The sequence below is a fragment of the Erythrolamprus reginae genome, chromosome 9, assembly GCF_031021105.1.
Source record: "Erythrolamprus reginae isolate rEryReg1 chromosome 9, rEryReg1.hap1, whole genome shotgun sequence".
Taxonomy (NCBI): domain Eukaryota; kingdom Metazoa; phylum Chordata; class Lepidosauria; order Squamata; family Dipsadidae; genus Erythrolamprus; species Erythrolamprus reginae.
In genome coordinates this window covers 1,034,638-1,055,723 of record NC_091958.1, presented here as the reverse complement: position 1 = coordinate 1,055,723, position 21,086 = coordinate 1,034,638, and the positions used below count along the sequence as shown (strand labels likewise).

At 48.1% G+C, this 21,086-nt stretch overlaps 2 protein-coding genes across 2 annotated transcripts in view; both read right to left on the bottom strand.

Moving 5' to 3' along the window:
• Positions 1-3: 3 nt before the first annotated feature.
• On the bottom strand, positions 4-5,816 carry APRT (adenine phosphoribosyltransferase). The gene is made up of 5 exons (XM_070761814.1): positions 4,978-5,816; positions 3,695-3,798; positions 2,608-2,741; positions 2,199-2,277; positions 4-794 (listed from the first exon to the last, which is right to left on the bottom strand). The coding sequence occupies exons 1-5, from the start codon at positions 5,373-5,375 to the stop codon at positions 652-654; spliced, it is 858 nt and encodes a 285-aa protein (XP_070617915.1). The 5' UTR covers positions 5,376-5,816; the 3' UTR covers positions 4-651.
• An 8-nt stretch (positions 5,817-5,824) lies between these two features.
• Positions 5,825-21,086, bottom strand: part of GALNS (galactosamine (N-acetyl)-6-sulfatase) — a 38,872-nt gene continuing 23,610 nt past the window's right edge. The window contains exons 11-14 of the mRNA XM_070761810.1: positions 20,079-20,181; positions 12,730-12,851; positions 8,237-8,354; positions 5,825-6,330 (exon numbers count right to left, since the gene is read on the bottom strand). Coding sequence (XP_070617911.1) covers positions 6,244-6,330; positions 8,237-8,354; positions 12,730-12,851; positions 20,079-20,181 — 430 coding nt within the window. The 3' untranslated portion in view covers positions 5,825-6,243. The remainder of the gene's footprint in view (positions 6,331-8,236; positions 8,355-12,729; positions 12,852-20,078; positions 20,182-21,086) is intronic.

Here is a 21,086-nt window from a genome sequence, read left to right as displayed (position 1 = left end):
CGCCAGGTGTACAAGAGTGTGTGTCTTTATTAGCAAAACAGTTGTACAGAAGTCATCCTTCCAGTGATTTCTAAGGTAGCAAAATGAGCAGCTCTGGTCACAAAACATAATTCTCCCCCTCGCAGGGCAGTTAGGAAAAAGCACCTCCTGGTCCGGTCAAGTCACGCAAACTATGCAGACCAACACGCTCAGCCTCTATTCCGTCCGGCCTTTATTGGAGTGGGATTGCCAGGGACTGAACTTAAGTTGACTTAAGAGGGAAGTCAAATGGTTTTGTGGTTGGGTTGCTTAAGACCCACCCGGCAAACTGGTTTTCTGGAGGCAGTGGGCCCACCTTGTTTCTGGGAGGGACCGTGAACGCACCAGAGTCCACTTCATCCTTCCTGGGAACAGATCCACACGTGTCCCAGCTATAACCAGTGGGGCTGTATGGCCAGAGGTCTGGGGCTGCCCTTGTGGTTCAGGTTTCAAATCGTATTTAAGGTACTGTGCGTGTAAGGGAACTACACCCGGCTCTTTCCGGACCGGTCAAGGTTTGGCCAGTGTGCAGAGACGTGGCCTCCTCCTCCCCTCCCCCACATTGGGAAATTCAGGGCTGGGAAACTGGACAGTGGACCCGAGTTGGGGGGTGGGGGGAGCTAACCCAGAGCATCAGTGATATTGCAAGAGGGAGTAGAGGGGAAAGGGCTTCAGGGCGTCCACGCCTTTCAGGAAGGACAGTTCGATCAGCACCAGGCAGTCCAAGATGTCGGCCTGCAGCTTCGTCATCAGCTCACAGGCAGCGCGCATGGTTCCTGGGAGAAAAGGAGGGAGAGGGGCTGTTAAAGGGGGGGGGCACGAGGACGATGGGAAAATACATTGTTCAAAAGGAATAAAGGAACCACTCGAAGGACGCATCCTAGGTCTGAATGAATGAAATATTCTCATTGAAGACTTTGTCCTGTACAAAGTTCAATGTGCTGACAACAAAATGAAATGGATTGTTAATCAGTGTTGTTTTCTAAGTGGACAGTTTGATTTCACCGAAGTTTGATTTACTTGGAATTATATTGTGCCGTTTAAGTGTTGCCTTTATTTTTTTGAGCAGTGTATTACGATAAATGTAGGTCCTGCCGTTCCTTTCGAGAGCAGAAGTCGTTCCACTCCCAGTTCAACACTTTCGCCACTTTAATTTAATCGACTTCTATGCCGCCCAATCCTGTAGGACTCAGGGAGGCTTACAACAGTGTCTCCCAACCTTGGCCACTTGAAGGTATTTGGACTTCAACTCCCAGAATTCCCCAGTCAGCGGATGCCAATGCTGGCTGGGGAATTCTGGGAGTTGAAGTCCAAATATCTTCAAGTGGCCAAGGTTGGGAAACACTGGCTTACAACAATGAAAACAATATAATGGTACAATAATAAAAAAGTCAAACAATACATAAAAACCCCATGATTCTAACAAACACAATTATAACCCCCCCCCAACATCCCCCCACCCATCTAATAAACATCCATATTAAACAAAAATGATTTGGGCACATCTGGTTAAAATTCACGCCCCCCCAGGCCTGTCGACAAAGCCAGGTCTGAACAGCTTTTCAAAAAGCCAGTAGGGTGAGAGCAGTGTGTATATTGGTGGTGGTTGGGGGGAAGAGTTGGTTCCATAGAGCCGGGGCAGCAACAGAAAAGGCCCTGCCCCGTGATCCTGCCGACCTATATTGTATGCTGCTAACCTGGATGCCAATTATGAGGGCCACGTGGCTTCTGGGTTAGGTGCCATCCTTCTCTCCCTACCAGCTGTGGAGGCGGCAATCAAAGGAAAAGACCCTGCCCCACTCATAGGCTTGCAATAGCAGAGATGGTGGCCATCTGGGAGCAAAGGGCTGGAAGGGTCAACCTCCCATTTGACCCTTCAGAGTTCTTAAGCACTAGAAACGCACTTTGAGAAGGCCAGCCCTCTTATTTTTTGGCTATAAAAACCACCTTTTAAAAAGGAGAAGGTAATTGCCATGCGAAACCACAGCCCAAATTCACTCCCCCCCCCCCCCACCTCTTCCTTTCTTCACAACTGAGTTCACTCTCTCACTCCTGGGAAACCCCCGAATTTCCCCCACCCGCATGGCACACAATGTCCTGCAGAAGTTGCAAAACCTCTGGAAACCATTCAGAAGTTGCGAGACTTGTCCTGGTGTCGCAAGAAGCCTGCAGTCCCTTACCTCCCGTTGCCAGCAGATCGTCCACTATGATGACTCTCTGGCCTGGCTCCACCGCGTCCTTCTGGACTTCTAGTTCCGCCTGCAGGAAGGAAGGAAGGAGAACAGAGGGTCTTTTCCCCCAAATCCCACAGGTTGCCCTTGGCCACTCAGCCACAAGCCCCTAACAGAGTTGGAAGGGGCCCTGGAGGTCTTCTAGTCCAACCACCCTATGCCAGGGATAGGCCAAGTGGGCTCGACTATGACTTGTGGACTTCAACTCCCAGAATTCCTGAGCCAATCATGCTAGGTCAGGAACACTGGGAGTTGAAGTCCATGTGCCACTTGGCCTACCCAAGCACTCTACCAATCTCTTCTTAAAAACCTCCAGGGTCGCAGGACCCACAACTTTGTCGGAGCCGCACAAACTCACCTTGCCGTATTCCAGCGCGTAGGAGATGGATTCGGTGTCTCCCGGGAGCTTCCCTTTCTTGCGGATGAGCAGGAATCCCACCCCCAACCTCTGCGCCAACACTGGCCCGAAGAGGAAGCCGCGGGAATCCAGGCCTGGCGGAACAGAGCAAAGGAGGGTCACCCCAGAGGGCAAGGCCACCAGGAGGGGGTCCTGGCAAGCAGCAGGGGGTGAATGAAGCCCCCTGTGCCGGAGTGAAGCAAACCACCATCTTTCCATAAAAAAACTTGGCACAACTGGGAGAAAGCCAAGTTCAGACAAAAGTTTAGGGTTGGTGAGTTTCTCCAAGGAAGGCAGTGTCAGAATTAATGCAATAAAAAGAGCAATAAAGAGACTTAGAAGGAGAGTTGCTAGCTATTTATTTATTTATTTATTCATTCATTCATTCATTCATTCATTCATTCATTCATTCATTCATTCATTCATTCATTCATTCATTCATTCATTCATTTATTGGATTTGTATGCCGCCCCTCTCCGCAGACTCAATATGATAGCCTCTAAGTCGCTTTTATTCAAGTATCAACCATATGGTTGACAATTTAGCACAGAAATAAACCATAGAAACTTCATAAATACCTCAAACAGAAGTTAACATTATGATACATTCATACATAGGAAAACCTAATACAAAGTAGTTTTATGAAGATATAGAATACAGAAATATAGTTAATACGAACAAACATTATAGATTGAACGTATTTAATATATTACCTAAATCTCACCTTATTGCCTTTACGATATTCTTTATTAGTGCACCATAGATGCCTATATTACATTTGCTTTGTTTTCTTATTTTGTCTTCATTGTCATTTGTTGTTTATGTACATTTTTTAATGTATATAATTAATAAAGATTATTAAGAGCCTCAGGCCAGCAACAAAAGCCAAGACACACTAAGCTAGGAGGACTTTTTGAGACTTACCTGCCTCTGCAGGAAGAGGGGAGAGTTGGGAGGCAGAAGCTCAGGAGAGGAGGAGAAGGGGCCTTTGTGTCCCCTCCCAAAGCTACACAACTGAGGCCACAACCTCCCTCTTTCTGTCACTCACCTGCGATGTAGTCAATGTTCTTGTGGGAGGCCCTGATGTAGGATTCCAGCAGGTCGATCGCTGCCTTGAAGGCCACGGGGTCCTTCAACATGGGGCTGATGTCCCTGTGGGGGGAGAAGGAAAGGGATGGGGGGGCACCACAAGGCTGGAAATGCCCCACTTGGCACTACAACCCCACTTTTCTACAATTCAAGGGCTGCCCTGGGAGACTGCGTTGAGTCTGCTGGACTTTCCAAGGTGATTCCAAGGGGGGGGGGTGTTGGGGGAAAGTGCTACAAGTTCCTTTCACCCCCAAGTTTGACCTTCCCAAAAATGGGAAAGAGGCTCCGGGCACGGCAATTGAGAGACCCATCATCCCCTCCCACCAGTGCCTTTTTAAAAAGAGCCTTGATGGTGCAGTGGTTAGAGTGCAGTACTGTCAGCTCCTTCTGCTGATCGCTGGCTGCCAGCAGTTTGGCAGATCGAATCTCAGTAGCGTCCAGGTTGAGACTCAGCCTTCCCTCCTTCCGAGGTGGGCCAAATGACGACCCAGATTGTTGGGGGCAAGAGGCTGACTCTGTGAACTGCTTAGAGAGGGCTGGAAACAGTTTAAATGCTATTCCTCCCTTTCTCCCCTCTCCTCCCCTCCTTCTATTGTCTTCCTTCCCTCTTTCCTTCCCAAGGCCAATGATACAATATTTCAGGCCAATTCTGCTCATTGCCAGGAGTTTGATCCTGACCAAGCTCAAAGTTGACTCAGCCTTCCAGATGGGTCAAAGGAGGAGCCAGATTGTTGGGGCGAGAGGCTGAGACTGTAAACAGCTTAGAAGGGGCTGGAAAAAGTTTAAATACTATTCTTTCCTTCCTTCCCTCCCCCTTTCCTTCCTTCTTGCCCTCCCTTCCCTCCTTTCTTTCCCTTCCTTCCTTCCCAAGGCCAAGGATTACAATATTTCAGGCTAACTCTGCCCATTGCCAGGAGTTCGATCCCGACCAGCTCAAGGTGGACAAAGGCTTCTGTCTTTCCGAAGTGGACAAAATGAGGACCCAGAGTGGTGGGGGCGAGAGGCTGAGTCTGTAGAGGGCTTGGAGGGGCTGCAAGGGTCGAGAGGTCCACAGGCTCTCGCTCTTGTTCCCGCGGCGTCTCCTCCACCCTTGGGGCGCCTGGGCAGCTGCAGAGGCCCGAGGGAGGGAGGGAGGGAGAGGCGGCCACGCGGGCCCGGGCAAAGGGCGCTGCAGGCGGCTCCGTTCGGCTCTGCAGCCCGCGGGAGGGAGGCGGCTGCCCCGCGGAGTCCGGGGCCGCTTACCGGAAGAGGACGCCGGGCGAAGGGAAGTCCGGGAAGTCCCGAATCCGCTGGCGGATCAGGCTGCGCTTCTGCTCGTCGGTGGAGCTCATGGCGGAGAGGAGGAGAGGCCGCTCCTGGCTGCGGCGAGGGAAAGCGAGTGGCGCGCGCAGGCAGGGAGGAACCACTGGACGCGCTGTGGCGGGGGGGGGGGGGGCGGGAAGGGAGGGGCTCCCGAATGCCCCGCGCCCCCCTCCCCCGAATTGCAGGACAGGGTGGGCCCTTCCGGGAAGACGCCCCGCCCCGCGCCGGCTGGCCCAGGGGTTGCCCAAGTCGGATCTTCTATGACTTGTGGACTTCAACTCCCAGAATTCCTGAGCAGACATGATTGGGTCAGGAATTCTGGGCGTTGAAGTCCACATGTCACAGAAGAGCGGACCTGGGCTACCCCAGGGCTGGGCCAAGGTGCACGCAAGGTCCCAGGTGCCGCCCTCCGGCCTCTCCCCTCCCGGGTGGGCTGCTAAGGTGTGCTCGTCCAGGTGGCTCTGAGTGCGGGTGGAGTTCAGCACATAGGCAGGAGACGCAGGGGTGCCCAGGTGCAGTGGCAGAATTGTTCTGGACTCCGCCAGCACTCAGAGCCACAGGGACAAGTACACATCGCCTGTCCACCTTAGCTGCCCCCTTCTGGAGACCCTCCCTAGAGGCTGCAGCCTCCCCTTCTGCTTGCGTCCCAGGAGGAGCCTTCCAGCAGCCCCCCCCCCCCGTTTCAAAGGCAGGGCCTCCTAGCGCCCCCCCAAAAGACACCCCCACACCGCTCGGATAGATCATCAGCCTCCCTTTCTTACAAAGGCTCAGCAGTATTCAACAGATATAAAACTAATTCATTTATTTTTACTTTTGAAAAAATCACAGTAGCAAAAGCTCCTTCATGTAAGGGTTTGGCACTTCCCGAAAAGCAGGTAGCTCCAATCAGAGCACCTGCAGTGTCCTGAAAAGGCTTCGGCTGATCCAGTCTCTTCCCCTGCAGCCTGTTTGGGGCCGGCCATTCCTCTGAAGGAGGCCCTGCAGTTACAAGGGCATCCAGCATTTCCCCCATTTCCAGAGGGCCTCACTTCAGAGGGATTAAAGCCGCCCCAGTTCAAGGACAGGAGACCCCTGCGCCAAAGGGACCCTTCCGGGGTGATCCCTGGAAGGCTTTCTTCTGAACAAACAGCGGCAGCAGCAGAAGAAGCTGGAGTCCCCTTCTCCCAGGGCAGAATTGCTGGACAGAGGCTTGCCAAGGCTAGGCCCTCAGTGAGGCCAAAAGCATTTCTTTGGGTCAGCAGGGGGAGCTTTCAAACACTTGCCCAGCTTCTCACAGCCCGGAGGAGCCCAGTTCTGGAAGAGAGAGAGAGAGAGAGAGAGTCAGATCTCATCACCCATCACTCTGGTATTGATGGAAGTAGAAACACAGAAACATAGAAGACTGACGGCAGAAAAAGACCTCATGGTCCATCTAGTCTGCCCTTGTACTATTTTTTTGTATTTTATCTTAGGATGGATATATGTTTATCTCAGGCATGTTTACATTCAGTTACTGTGGATTTATCTACCACGTCTGCTGGAAGTTTGTTCCAAGCATCTACTACTCTTTCAGTAAAACAATATTTTCTCATGTTGCTTCTGATCTTTCGCCCAACTAACTTCAGATTGTGTCCCTTTGTTCTTGTGTTCACTTTCCTATTAAAAACACTTCCCTCCTGGACCTTATTGAACCCTTTTCGATCCTGTCCCCCCTTTCCCTTCTGTCCTCCAGACTACACAGATGGAGTCCATGAAGTCTTTCCTGATACGTTTTATGCTGAAGACCTTCCACCATCCTTGTAGTGGACCCGTTCAGTTTTATCAACATCTTTTTGTAGGTGAGGCCTAGAAGAACATTGCTGCTGTAATGAGCAGTTTGATGGATTTGTCTGGCAACTGATGGATTAGGAGGCATTTACATAGCGGCACTGAAGGGGGGAATGGGCTGGAATTGTGCAGAGGAGAGGCAAGGTCAGCAGAGAGGGAACATTCTTCAGGCTTCCAAGGCAAAGGGTGATGGGGGGGGAGCCAACCACTGCCTGGCCCCTGCTGGAGCTCTGAATTCTGCACGGCTGACACCAGGGGGCAGTAATATCCCAAGAGAAGAGCAGGAGGCCCTGGGAAGACTGCCCCCCCCCCAATCTCTGGGCAACTTGAAGGACAATTAACGGGGCTTTCACAGCCCACTTTCCACTCCCGAAATGCAAAGGGGAGGAAGTGCAGCTGTGGGGCAGAAGGCATGCTCACCCCACTAAGAGCAGCCTCTTAAGGGGGCTGCAGAGGAGCCTCCTGTTCCGCAAACCATCCCGTGTGGTTTGGACTCAGGTTATGCCAAGCCAGCCATTGTGGCTTCTATGGCTTAGACCAATGGGCACCCAGGGAATTGTGGCTTATTTCTTAAGACCTCATCCCAACTAGGATTCCCGGGTCTGACTGCTGCAAAAGCCGGGTTTCTTTCCCTCTCCTAAATGTAGGCTGTTGCTGTCGCTTGCAAAAACTTCCTTGGGATTTCATGCTAAGCAAAACCGATAAAAATAAGACTGATGGGACTTTTTGCAGCGGATAACTGGGTTTTCCATATATGTCTCCTTTTATTATATATTATATAGACCATTATATAGAAATATATAATGTTCAAATATATATATAGAGAGAGTCCGCCTCCTCAGGGTCCCGTCAACCAAACAATGTTGTTTAGCAGGGCCTAGAGGAAGAACCTTCTCTGTGGAGGCCCCGGTTCTCTGGAATCAGCTGCCCCTGGAGATTCGCACTGCCCCCACCCTCCGTGCCTTCCGTAAAAGTTTAAAGACCTATTTATGCCACTAGGCTTGGGGCCATTAGACCCTAGCTGCCCTGAGCAACAAGGGTCTTAGCATATTTTGTTGAATGAATGAATGATGACGAATGCTTTTAAACCATATTGGAGTTTTAAAGTTTTTTCAATCCTATTATTGGATCTTCGGAGAGGGGCGGCATACAAATCTAAGTAATAAATAAATAATAAATAAATAAATTATTAGATGTATTGCTATGTTCTTTTGATATGTTGTGAGCTGCCCCGAGTCCTCGGACAGGGGCGGTATACAAATCCAATAAATGAATAAATATTCCTCCCCTTTGGGAATACCAGGGTCATTTTGAGAGAAAACCAGCCCTATGGCTCTTCCCTGGTAAAGGCTGGGCGGGAGGTGGGCGTGCAGCACGAAGACCAATGCCTTACCATGACTGCCCTGTCGCAGACGTTCAGCTGAGGCTGCCCCGGGACCAGCGTGGCCTTGTGCTCTTGGACGATGGGAGAGACCCTTTCCAAGACAGACTGGTATTCAGCGCTGGAGAAGCTGGAATGGAAACACAGTCGTCACAGAGGCCCCAAAGACAAGGAACGGGGGGCATACCTGGCCAGGGTCTCGACTGTTTCCTAAGCCATCGGTTGGTTGAGGACACCCTAGCCCCGTGATGGTGAATCTATGGCACGCGTGGCATGTGGAGCCATGTTGGAGGGCACGCAAGACTTAGCCAGGTTTCAGCCAGCTGATTTTCACGCATGCGAGCCCCCCAAAAAGGATCGCCATCACTGCCCTGGCGAGTCGACCTAGCCAACTGGAGCTTTGTAGAATCCCAGGACAGGAGGGGTCCATTTGAGGCCATCCAGTCTGACCCCTTGTTCAATGCAGGGATCCCAATGAAAGCAACAGAGGACTGGCTAATATTGTCCAGGGAAAGGGAACTTCATTCCTTGCTGGGGGTCATGGTATATAGAAACATAGAACATAGAAACATAGAAGTCTGACGGCAGAAAAAGACCTCCTGGTCCATCTAGTCTGCCCTTATACTATTTCCTGTATCTTACAATGGATATATGTTTATCCCAGGCATGTTTAAATTCAGTTGCTGTGGATTTACCAACCACGTCTGCTGGAAGTTTGTTCCAAGGATCTACTACTCTTTCAGTAAAATAATATTTTCTCATGTTGCCTTTGATCTTTCCCCCAACTAACTTCAGATTGTGTCCCCTTGTTCCTGTGTTCACTTTCCTATTAAAAACACTTCCCTCCTGGACCTTATTTAACCCTTTGACATATTTAAATGTTTCAATCATGTCCCCCCTTTCCCTTCTGTCCTCCAGACTATACAGATGGAGTTCATTAACTCTTTCTTGATAAGTTTTATGCTTAAGACCTTCCACCATTCTTGTAGCCCGTCTTTGGACCCAACTTTGCCAGTTTTTCAAAAGTCCAAAGTATTTCTCATCAATTGCTTCCTGACCCTCTCCAGTTAAGGACCTTAGAGGCAGAAAGAGAGCAGGTCCCCTTGCCCCCCCTAACAGAGCAGATCCCCTCTTGGGGGTGTTCAATGCCCCCCCTCCATAGAAGAAAGGCCCCATCGCTCTCTGCGCCCCGACTGCCCTAGGCACAGAGAAGGGTGGGTTGCTGGGGGTTTGTCCTCTCCCTTAAGGAGCAGCTCCTCCCTCCTCTTGTCCCCCCCCCCCAATTCTTATCAGGATTATAAACATTGGCAGGTATTTGTTTAAGTGGATCAATGGCTCCTTTTCTCTGTGGCCTCATTTCAAGCCCATCTCAGGGCTCAGACTCAGCAATCACGTTCTGTCTATCATCTTAAAAGTCCCTTAGGGAAACAAACAAGTGCAAATCCACATTTGGAGACCACATGGAAACCACAGCCCACTCAGGCTTCCTTTTGGCTTCCGGTCCGAGCTCCACCATGGTGCCCAGCTGTCGGGCTGCGGCCGGCCCACATCCTTCTCCAAAACCAACCGCGCTCACAAGCCTGGGATTGTCGGGGCAGCCTATCAGCGCCATCTTCTTGGGCAACCCCCCAGGACCCCAAAGGAAGCGTGTGATGGGTCTCTCATTGATTGCAATCGAAGTCCGGGATGGGGGGAAAGAGGGGGGGCTGGACCACAACTCTGAACCAAGAGGAAGGAAGCCGACAAAGGGAAGTTGCCCTGGCTGGTGATCCGATCTTGCCTGCTCTGCCAGGAAGTCAAGCTGTAGGGCAGAGGTCTCCAACCTTGGTCACTTTAAGACTTGTGGACTTCAACTCCCTGGCTGGCTGGGGAATGCTGGGAGTTGAAGTCCACAAGTCTTAAAGTGACGGAGTTTGGAGGCCCCTGCTGTAGGGGATCTACCGCGCAGCAAAATGTATCCTGTGTCATGGAGCATCAGAGCCTCCACGACAGCATTTCTCAATCTTGGCCACTTTTAGAGACCAGGCCTTTGATCCCCAGGATGCAATTTTAGGGTTGCTTTTAGGTTTGGATTTTATAACTATCTATTTTGTATTCTTTCATGCTGCAAGCTGCCACCAGTCTGCTGGAGAAGGGCAGGCTAGAAATCCGAATAATAAATAATAAATAAATAATAAATAAATTCCCAGCGGGCTGGCTGGGGAATTAAGTTAGTTAGTTAGTTAGTTAGTTAGTTAGTTAGTTAGTTAGTTAGTTAGTTAGTTAGTTAGTTAGTTAGTAAGTTGGATTTCTAGGCCTCCCTTCTCTAGTAGACTCAGGGTGGTTTACAAGAGAAACCCTTGATGTGAGCCACCCTGAGTCTTAGGAGAAGAGCAGCATAAAAATCTAATTGATAAATAATAAATAAACATCAATAAAATCGATACAAAAGACAACATTTATGAAACCCCAACAAGCATAAAACCTAAATCTTAAAACCCTGGACATTTAAAACCGTCCAATCAAATTCAATCCCAGCCATACTATTAGCCGGATTCTGGGAGTTGCAAGTCCAGACTTCTCACAATGACCAAGGTTGAGAGACGATGCTGTACAAGGATGGGCAAAACTGCCCTGGGTGCTCACTCATCTTTGGGGAACCCAGAACAGACTGCAGAACCGAATCCTGGTTTTGGGTTCCCCTCCCCAGAGGAGAAGGCCAACAGCAAACCAGGCCAGATCACCCCTCTGCTCCCCAAATAACCGACAAGGGAGCTCCATTCGAATCCACAATGTTTGCGGTAGCTGTTGTGGCTACACCTGCACAGTGTCTTGAATGCCTCTCGTCTCCGCCAAGCGACAGGCCGCTCTGCCCTGGGACTCCCCAAATTTGTATTCCGTCTCAAGAGCGGCTGGGAATTGCAGCGGGAGGATGAAAGGGAAGCGTGAACCGGTGCCAGGGGAGCAGGTGGCGCGAAGAGGAGGCTGCCTGCGAGATTCACCGCGTGCCAGAATTATTCCAGACTCCGGATGAAGGCAGCACGGAGTGGACGGAGTCCAGGGTCATTAGGCTAATTAACACTTTACCTCTGGGAGGTCCCCAGAGAGCCAATCAGGACTGGAAGGGGAGGCAGGTGGTCCCAGGCACAGGTGTGATGCGCATTTAGTTCATTTAGCGTTAATTGTGCTCCTGCAATCTCTCCTCCCACTTGAAGCGGAAATGGAGGATGGAGCTCGTTCCCTGGTTAACCCTGCCGTGGCCTGCAGCGTCAGCACCTCGGAACTGAGGGTGTGTGTGTGTGTGTGTGTGTAGCACACAGCTCTGTCCCAGCCATGTTTCCCCTCTGTTTGCAGCATGACTAGAAATGTCTAGCTTTGGCCGATGTTGTGAATGAGCCCCTCCCTTATGAAACCAGGTTGCAACGCCTTGGTCTCTTCAGCCTTGAAAGACGGCCTTGAAGGGGGGACTTGATCAAAGTGTATAAAATCCTGCATGGGATAGAAAAGGTGGATAGAGAAGAAATATTTTCTCTATCACACAATACTAGGACGAGGGGGCCCTCCCTAAAGGTCATAGGTAAGAGAGGGTCCTTGGTTGATGGAATTCCCTTCCAGAAGAGGTGGTGACAGCTGTCAGCCTGGAGAGCTTCAAGGCAGGATTAGACAGATTCAGGGATGCCAAGTGTATCATAGGTGGTTATTGAAACGGATGTCCATGTGCTGCCTCTATGTTGGTTGAGGCAGGCAGGGTTCCCTTGAGTCCCATTTGTTGGGGGTCAGGGGAAAGGGAGGGTCTTGCCTTCTCTTTCTGCTCAAGATCCCCATGGACAATTGGGGGGCCACTGTGGGACACAGAAGGCTGGACTCGATGGGCTTTGGCCTGATTCAGCAGGGCTCCTGTTATGTTATGTTCTTATGAATGGGTAGGATGATTACTTTCATGAACTGGGGGTTTTAAACCATTTTAACATTAGATTTCTTACACGCTCTATTTTGTACACTGCTAAAAAAAAAATAAAGGGAACACTTAAACAACACAATATAACTCCAAGTCAATCAAACTTGTGTGAAATCAAACTGTCCACCTAGGAAGCAACACTGACTGACCATCAATTTCACATGTTGTCAGCACATTCAACTTTGTACAGAACAAAGCATTCAAGGAGAGCACTTCATTCATTCAGATCTCGGGTGGGTTCTTTGAGGGTCCCCTTTATTCTTTTGAGCAGTGTATTTTGTATTTCTCTCTGATGTGAGCTGCCTTGAGTCTGTGGAGAAGATGTGAAGGCACAACCCACCTCTGCCCTGGAAGGAAACCTGGGACTGCAGAGAGGAAGGTCTTGAGCCTGAGCCCTTTCCAAAACCCAGCTTCCCTTGGACTGATCAGTGGAGCGGAGGAGAATGAATGACCAAAGGTCAGCCTAGAGCAGTCCTGTCTCGCCCCCCCCAGCATCCCCCCCCCACATAGCCCCCTTCTCTTCCCTGGAGGGGAGGCTCCTCCTGCTCAGGTGCCCTTGCCGCCTCACCTGAGGGGATACTTTTCTCCGGGGTCCTTCCCCAAGTGGAAGACCAGGGGCAGCTTCGAGTGCTCCACTTGCTCATGGGTGGTCACTCCGGAAATGTTCTGTCCCGGGCAGAAATCGACGCCCTGCAGCACCAGGAAAGGAGGAGGAAGTCAGTAGAGAGGACAGCGGAGGGAGGCGATGGAGAGGCAGCAGAGGACCAAGTGATTTCGGTCTTCATTAGTCAGCCTCTCTCTCCGTCCGAGCAGACTCCACCTGGGCCTTTGGTGCATCAAGCTCTGCGGAGAATGTTCTCCAAGCCCTGAGTCTTTGCAGGGTTTTTTCCATTGCTCTACTTGCTCCGAGTGTTTCTTTCCAGGTGCTCATGATGTTCCCAGCTCTTACTGGCTTGCAAGCTCTTTCACTGTTACTCTCTCCAAATAAGGTTTTTTAAGCCCTAACCAGGGGATAAAACAATGTGCTGAAACTGACCACACTAAGGATGCTAGCCAGTATCTGGTAAGCAGATTCTTTTCCCTATTTTCCTCCCCCCCAAAACTAAGGTGCGTCTTATACTCCTGAAAATACGGTATATTCTCTCCTTGGACTCTAGCCTCCACCTTGGCAGAGTCGGGGAAGGAACCCATGTGCCTCTTCCAGGAATGTCCTCCTTGCCTGTCACAGCAGCCCAGCCCAGACCTCCCCCCAAGGGCCCCCCTCCTCCAAGGCCACCTTTCCCAGCTGCCGTGGCTTCCCAGAAGACCAAGGGGGCTATTAAGGGAGGGCGGGGAGGAGGCACAGCTGCACTCCGCTTGCACATAAAACAAGCTTCAGCCGAAAGGCTCTTCACAGACGTCGGAGGGGACGTGATTGGCAAACAATTTTCTAAAAATACCCCGTGTGTCTTTAATGGAGAGGCTGGTCAGTGGAGCAGTTAATACTCTGACTTTCAATAGAGGAAGAAAGGTTAGAAGCTGGGGAAGTGCCCTTTGCCTGCACAGAGCTTCAGATTCCTGTCTAAGGAGGAGGGGAGGGGAAGGGGAGGGGAAGGAAAAGGAAAAGGAAAGGAGAGAAAGAAGGAAGGAAAGGAAGGAAGGAAGAAAAGGAAGGAAGGAAGGAAGGAAAGAAGGAAGGAAAAGGGAAGAAAAGGAAGGAAGAAAGGAAGTAAAAAGGAAGAAAAGGAAAGGAAGGAAAGAAAGTAGGAAAGGAAAGAAGGAAGGAAAAAGGAAGAAAGGGAAAGGAAGGAAAGGAAGTAGGAAAGGAAAGGAAAGGAAAGAAGGAAGTAAAAAGAAAGAAAATGAAGGAAGGAAAAGGAAGAAAGGGAAAGGAAGGAAGGAAAGAAAGAAGTAAAAAGGAAGAAAAGGAAAAGAAGGAAAGAAGGTAGGAAAGGAAAGAAGGAAGGAAAAAGGAAGAAAAGGAAAGGAAGGAAAGAAAGTAGGAAAGGAAAGAAGGAAGTAAAAAGGAAGAAAAGGAAAGGAAGGAAGGAAAGAAAGAAGGAAAAAGGAAGAAAAGGAAAGGAAGGAAAGAAGGTAGGAAAGGAAAGAAGGAAGGAAAAAGGAAGGAAAGAAAGTAGGAAAGAAGGAAGTAAAAAGGAAGAGAAGGAAGGAAGGAAGGAAGGAAGGAAGGAAGGAAGGAAGGAAGGAAGGAAGGAAAGGCCTTTGATAGGATGCAGCAAGCAACCCTCGAAAGGACTCTGAATGGTTGGGGAGGCAATGGACCTTTTCACCTTGGGCTGCCCAGACCCAGCAAGCTTTGCTTTTCTACAAAGCCCAAATCTCTTATTAGAGAGGAAAATAATACAATGACAACAACAGCAGCTAATAAAAGCTAAAAACCTAATAAAAGCCAAAGCCGGAACAATTGTAATTTGGATGCAAATCAAAAGGGCTATTTAATTAAGAGCATGCTAATTAGTACGGCGTGCCTATAGTGCAAATGTGGAGGCAAGAATTTATTCTCTGGGCATTTGCTGCCACGCTGTTCTGTTTACAGAGCCCGTGTGAAGAATCCTGTGCCTTCTCGTGTTAACACAGGCTTGAAATTAGGCATTGAACTAATCACCAAGGACGGGTGAAAATCCCCCTGCCGGTCATTAGACACAGATCTCCTCCCTCTGGGGGGAACATTGCTCAAGAGAAGTAACTGTGAGAGGGATCTTGGAGTCCTAGTGCAGTGTTTCCCAACCTTGGCAACTTGAAGACATTTGGACTTCAACTCCCAGAATTCCCCAGCCAGCATCTGCTGGCTGGGGAATTCTGGGAGTTGAAGTCCAGATATCTTCAAGTTGCCAAGGTTGGGAGACATTGTCCTAGTGGACAACCATTTAAACATGAGCCAGTCATGTGCAGCAGCTGCCAAAAAAGCCAACGCAGTTCTAGGCTGCATTAACAGAGGGATGGAATCAAAGTCACACAAAGTGTTAATACCACTTTATAAAGCCTTGGTAAGGCCACACTTGGAATACGGCATTCAGTTTTGGTCACCGCGATGCAAAAAGGATGTTGAGACTCTAGAAAGTGAAGTAGTAGTAGTAGCTACTAGTTGAGATTAACAAATACCAGAGGAAACATAGAAACATAGAAGATTGGTGGCAGAAAAAGACCTCATGGTCCATCTAGTCTGTCCTTATACTATTTAGAAACATAGAATCTATCTATCTATCTATCTATCTATCTATCTATCTATCTATCTATCTATCTATCTATCTATCTATCTATCTATCTATCTATCTATCTAACTATCTATCTATCTATCTATCTATCTATCTATCTATCTATCTATCTATCTAACTATCTATCTATCTATCTATCTATCTATCTATCTATCTATCTATCTATCTATCTATCTATCTATCTATCTATCTATCTATCTATAGGACATCCAGTGTGCCAACCTGGAAGCTTTGAAACTAACACCAGGTGAAACATGGAGTGTAAATTCTTCATTGACTTATTGTCAATTGACTTGACTCGATTGACTTCTGCAACAGAGTGATCAACGCCTGGAATGACTTTGTACCTGACTTTGTTGTTTCTTCCCCCAACCCCAAAATCTTCAACCTTAGATAGTCTACAGTTGACTTCTCCCCTTTTCTAAGAGGTCTGTAAGGGGCATGCATAAGTGCACCATTGTGCCCACCGTCCCTGTTCTATTGTCCTATTGTCTTCTTTTATCATTATTTTCTTTCTTTTTAAAAAAAATCTTTATTAGTTATTTGCATGTAAAATCAGACAAAAAAAGAGATAATCAGATACAATTATAAAAACAAACAGAAAGAACACAGAAAGAAAAAGGTGAAGAAGAAAGAGAAAACGTGAAGACAGGAAAAGAAAGACTTTCTAAGTTATGTTTATATAATATAAACGACAATCCTATACTTGATTGACAAAAATAAAAAACAAATAAATTAATTAATAAAAGCACCTGGAAGATTTGCCAGACGTTTAAGAAATAGGCCCCAAATCCTCCACCCTGCTATCCAAAAATGTCCCCTGCAAACTGCACTCCACTTCCACCCTGTTATTGGTGTCTCTGCAACACCCAGCGTCCATTTCTCAAGTATAAGAAAGAACCGACCTTCTTCAAGGACCAGGCGTGGCCTGGTCTGCCCTTGGCACTGAATCTCAACCATGTGACTTCCTCCCTGTAATACCAACCGCCAGGGTCACCCTGCTTTGAGGTTGCTGTGTTCCTGCATCTGTTTCCCAGCCAACAGCCACAGATGCTCAAGAAATATAAACAAGGAGGTAAGCAGCAGGCGGGCGCCAGTTGGATTTCTGCAGATACAGATGTTAATATCCTTTGATCTGGCGAACCCATCACCTGGGTACCATCTCCATCCTTCTGCTGTGGATTCACTGTCCCCTCAGCCAACCTGCCTTCTTGCAAAGGGGACCTGGAATGCGCCTTCTGGATTCCAAACCGTCTGAGCCTCCCCCTTCCTAACGCGAACCACTGCGCTACTGCGATGCATGAGATTTAGAATAAGGTAGGCTGTGGGGGAGGGGGGGAGAGGGCCATCTTCTGCAAGAAGCAGAGGTTGGACACCCAAATGGTCTACCCTACAAGGCTGCCTTCACATCTGGGCAAGGCTGCTTTGGCCTTGTCCTCATCTTGAGCCGCCCTGAGTCTTCGGAGAGGGGCGGCATACAAATCTAATAAATTATTATTAAATTATTATTATTATTATCTATTATTGTTTTTTATCACATTGTTGATTTTATTGCTATACTGTATTTTTATTGCTTTTTTATTGTTGTTGTGATTATCAGATGCTCTGAGTCCTTTTTTAAGAGTGAGCAGCATATTAAATACAAATAATAAATAATAAATCTGCCCCACTCCAGTGACCCCCCCCCATGAGAATAAACCAGGCTGGGGGGGGGGGAGTCTCCAAGGCAACCTGGCCTCTGTGGCAAAGCCTCTGCCCCCTTCCCAACTCCTTGGCCTCCCTAATTGATTCTCCGGTGCATCTGAAGTGTTAACCTGTCTGCCCAGATTTAAAGGGAGCCTCCAGAAGTGCCATTTTTCACACCTCCGTTATTTACACCCATCTTCCCTTCTGCTCCGCACAACCCATTAATCAAGGGCTGACAAGGTAAAACTCTGCAAACAAGAACCACTTGTAAATCACAATGGCCCTTTTACAGTTTCTGGATGGCGGCTAAGTAAATATTCTCCCTCGATCAGTTACAGCTGCAAAATGGTTCTGCCAGCTTCTCCTTAGCCAGGTGGGTTTCCTGCTGAGTTGCTTTGCATTTCTTCGGAGAAGAAGCAGGTGCTTTTTGCAAGAACGCTGCCCTCTCTTGATAAGCTAAGATAGACAGAATTGGGCAAATCCAGGACCAAGTTCCACATCCAGCACAAAAGTCTTGAGCGACTGGAGCTCCAACCAGAGAACCAGCTGCCCCTGAGAAGGAGACACCTGGAGTTGCCTACTCCTATCCCTTCCACACAGCAGGCAGAACGAGAGTCTCCAGAGAGACCTTCGGAGAATGGTCTGGTCTGCCAGAAGGAACCCTCCTTTCCTCCATTATATCCCAGCCTTGAACTGAGGCGTTCCAGGACCCGTGTCAGATCCCAAGAAGCCTCTGGGCAAATTCTGCATGATTCCCTTGAGTCTGCCTGGCCTGACAGATGAGCAGCAAGTGAAGACAGAATCACAGTTTCCAAAACACCAAAATAGATTGCCTTACAAATTGGCTGAGAGCCAATTACGGCAAAGGAATGTCTGCTTATGGCCAGAAAGTCTGGGTTATCTGCAAGGCCAATAATGAATGTCTCACCCCACCCAATGTTTGTAAAGAAAGTCTCCAAACTGGGCTGAAGCAAAGGTACTCACTCTTTTTTTTTTTTGCAAGGGCTACAGTCTTTCAAAGCACAATTGTCCAAAGGCTGGGTTTCTCCAAGTAAGCAAGATGTTGGTTTAGAGAAAAACTCTGGATCTGTTTCTCTTTCTCTGTTAAACCACGAACGATAACTCCTGCAAAGAGCACTCCCACAAAACCTCCCTTCTTAAGCCTGCTGCAGAATTCCCTATGACTCACAGCTGTGATCAAGATCTCCTCCTGTGTCTGCGCAGCTGTTCCTGTCTTCCCATTGAGGATGGGGTCATTAATCACCCCCTCCTCATCTGACCCAGACGAGGCCCTAGCTGGGGGTTCCATAGGCATTGGAGGGGCCTCCACCTCTATCTCTCCAGCCCCTTCATCTTCCATCTCTCCTTCCCCCTCACGGTCTGAATCCTCCGAGAGCCACACAGGTCTCCGATGCTCGGACGGACCTGGTTCATTCGGTTCCAAATCTGTTGCCAGAGGAGCTGTCCCTGAGCCAACCACAACACAGTAGAGCAAAACATCCAATTAAAAAGCTGGTTTGTATCCATCGTGGAGGTCTCAGCCACTGCTGGCTGTTGCAATCCCTGTTCTCACGTTCAACCTACGTGTAAAGGAACCAACAACCTCGCTTTATGTATCTCCCAGTCTCACTAGCAATAATATTGATAAAAAGCTGGAGGCAGCAAAAAAGGAGATTAAATAGCAATTATACTTTGGGAGTATTTTAAGCATCTGCAATAAAAAAATGTAATGATATTCAGCGCTCTATTTTTTAAAAACACAACTATTAGTACTGCTGTCATTAGTATCAGAGCACCAGAAGAATGCGACCAATTTTAGCCCTTGCGCAATCTTTCAGTTGTTAATGGGGGTTCTGTCCACTAATTGGGTGCTCCGCTTGTACCCACCCCAACTGCAGACAAACACAAGCAGCAGGAAAGCAATGGGTTTGTAATCACCCTATGATGTACAGTATAATTGCTGACTTTTATCAACTAGCAGTTAAACAAAGACTGAGAAAGGAGTAAACACGCCTTAATTGTACGTCTGCCACCACTCGCAGGGGGACAACCTTGGAACCAGCACTTCCATTATCCAAGTTGTGCGCTTTCACCAGGCAGACACGCGGCTAAGCCACTGAGATGACTAAGCCAATGAGATGCACGCCGGGTGCAACTGGGAAAGGGCCCCCTCCTTCTCTCCCCAGGGGCTGTTACTGAGACCTTACAGAACAGCAAACTTGGGGAGAGAAGCAGACAGAAACTGAAGGAAAAGTTAAGCACATTGGACGGGTCAAGCCCAGCGTTTTTCAAACTTGGCAGCTTTAAGAATTCTGGGAGTTGAAATCCATGCATCTTGCTATGTTTGAAAACACCAGGTTTAGTCTAAATGTTTTCTTTTTAATACAATACTGATCCTCCCTAAAAGTTTTAAACACCTTTGTAACTTCCTTAAACTTCCACTCCTACCCTCAAAATGTCTCTACAGAGCTCTGCACACCAAGACAACTAGACACAAGGAGTTTTTCCCCGAACGCCATCACTCTGCTAAACAAATAATTCCTCAACACTGTCAGACTTTTTACTAAATCTGCACTTCTATTCTACTAGTTTTTCTCATCATTCCTATCATCCTTTTCCTCCCACTTAGGACTGTATGACTGTAACTTGTTGCTTGTATCCTAAGATTTTTATTAATATTGATTGTTTCTTCATTGCTTATTTGACAATCTTTACGTGTTGTACCACATGATTCTTGACAAATGTCTCTTTTTCTTTTATGTACGTTGAGAGCATCTGCACCAAAGACAAATTCCTTGTGTGTCCAATCACCCTTGGCCAATAAAGAATTCTATTCTATTAAAACTACATCTTGCATTGAAGAAGATGTGTTGATGGAAGCATCACTTCTGAAAATAGCAGGGAGGGAGGGAGGGAGGGGAGGGAGGGAGGGAGGGAGGGAGGGAGGGAGGGAGGAAGGAAGGAAGGAAGGAAGGAAGGAAGGAAGGAAGGAAGGAAGGAAGGAATTTTCAATTACCTGGCTGAACTGCTCCCAGGAATTGCTCCAGGTCCAGTAATGGGCTTTATAAAGCCCAACACGCACTGCCATCATCTCATTGCCACGGTAATAAAATATTGGTCTGATTGAGAGAGGATGGGGAGGGAAGAGAGATGTACAGCCATATGAGAAATGTAACATGTCCAAACAAGTCGCTCCCCCCCCGCTCCCCCCACCCCAGGCAGCCACAGAGATAAGGGAGACAAACTCTTTAGCAACTCAGCTATCAGTCAGGACCAGGCAGCCTTCTAATAGCCCCTCTGCAAGGTTTTCAATTAGCATTTTTAAAAGCATCCATCAAGAGGGAGAACTTGCCTAGCAGAGCCAGAATGAAACCTCATACCAATTGTCTAGCTAGCGACTGTCCATCCTTGAACTACCAAGTGGGGAAGAATCACACAGGGAGTCCGCTGACTTAAAATACTCCAGGGAGAAAGGCACCTGTGCGATGGAGACGCCAAAGATACAGGCAGCCAAACTGCCAGCCCCGAAGCCAGGAGAAACCAAGCTTTGGGAATTTGCTTTGAACTTGAACAGTGCAGCATATATATTTATTTATTTTATTTATTTATTTTGTCCAATACATAATACACATTGAAGAGAAAGATATGTAATAATATAAGGAAAGAAAAGAATAGAAGAAAATATATAAAAGTATAGGTGAACATATTTGAAAGGAAGAAAAGATAAATGAGATAGGGAGAGACAATTGGACAGGGGACGGAAGGCACACTGGTGCACTTATATATTTCATTCAACTGTTTTTCAAAAAGAAAACAAGAAAACTGCACCGTATTATTTGTACAAACTCAATGTTGTGGTGTTGGGAGAATGAGCGTAAGTTGTTTTCTCCTGAAATTACATGACTCGTAATTGACCAAATCTAATTAGACTGAGCCAATTTTAGGTCAGTTGTGCTGTATTGTATCATGTCCGTAGCTTGACCTAAAACCTTAGCAACAGAACTAATGTTGGAAGGGGCTCCCT

Excerpts from the sequence above, each read along its gene's own strand:
- APRT (XM_070761814.1), bottom strand. The coding sequence starts at position 5,375 with ATGTGGACTTCAACGCCCAGAATTCCTGACCCAATCATGTCTGCTCAG. Across the intron at positions 3,799-4,977 it reads TCGCCCGGCGTCCTCTTCCG|GGACATCAGCCCCATGTTGA; the intron begins GTAAGCGGCCCC and ends CTCCCCCCACAG. Across the intron at positions 795-2,198 it reads CGATCTGCTGGCAACGGGAG|GAACCATGCGCGCTGCCTGT; the intron begins GTAAGGGACTGC and ends CTTTTCTCCCAG.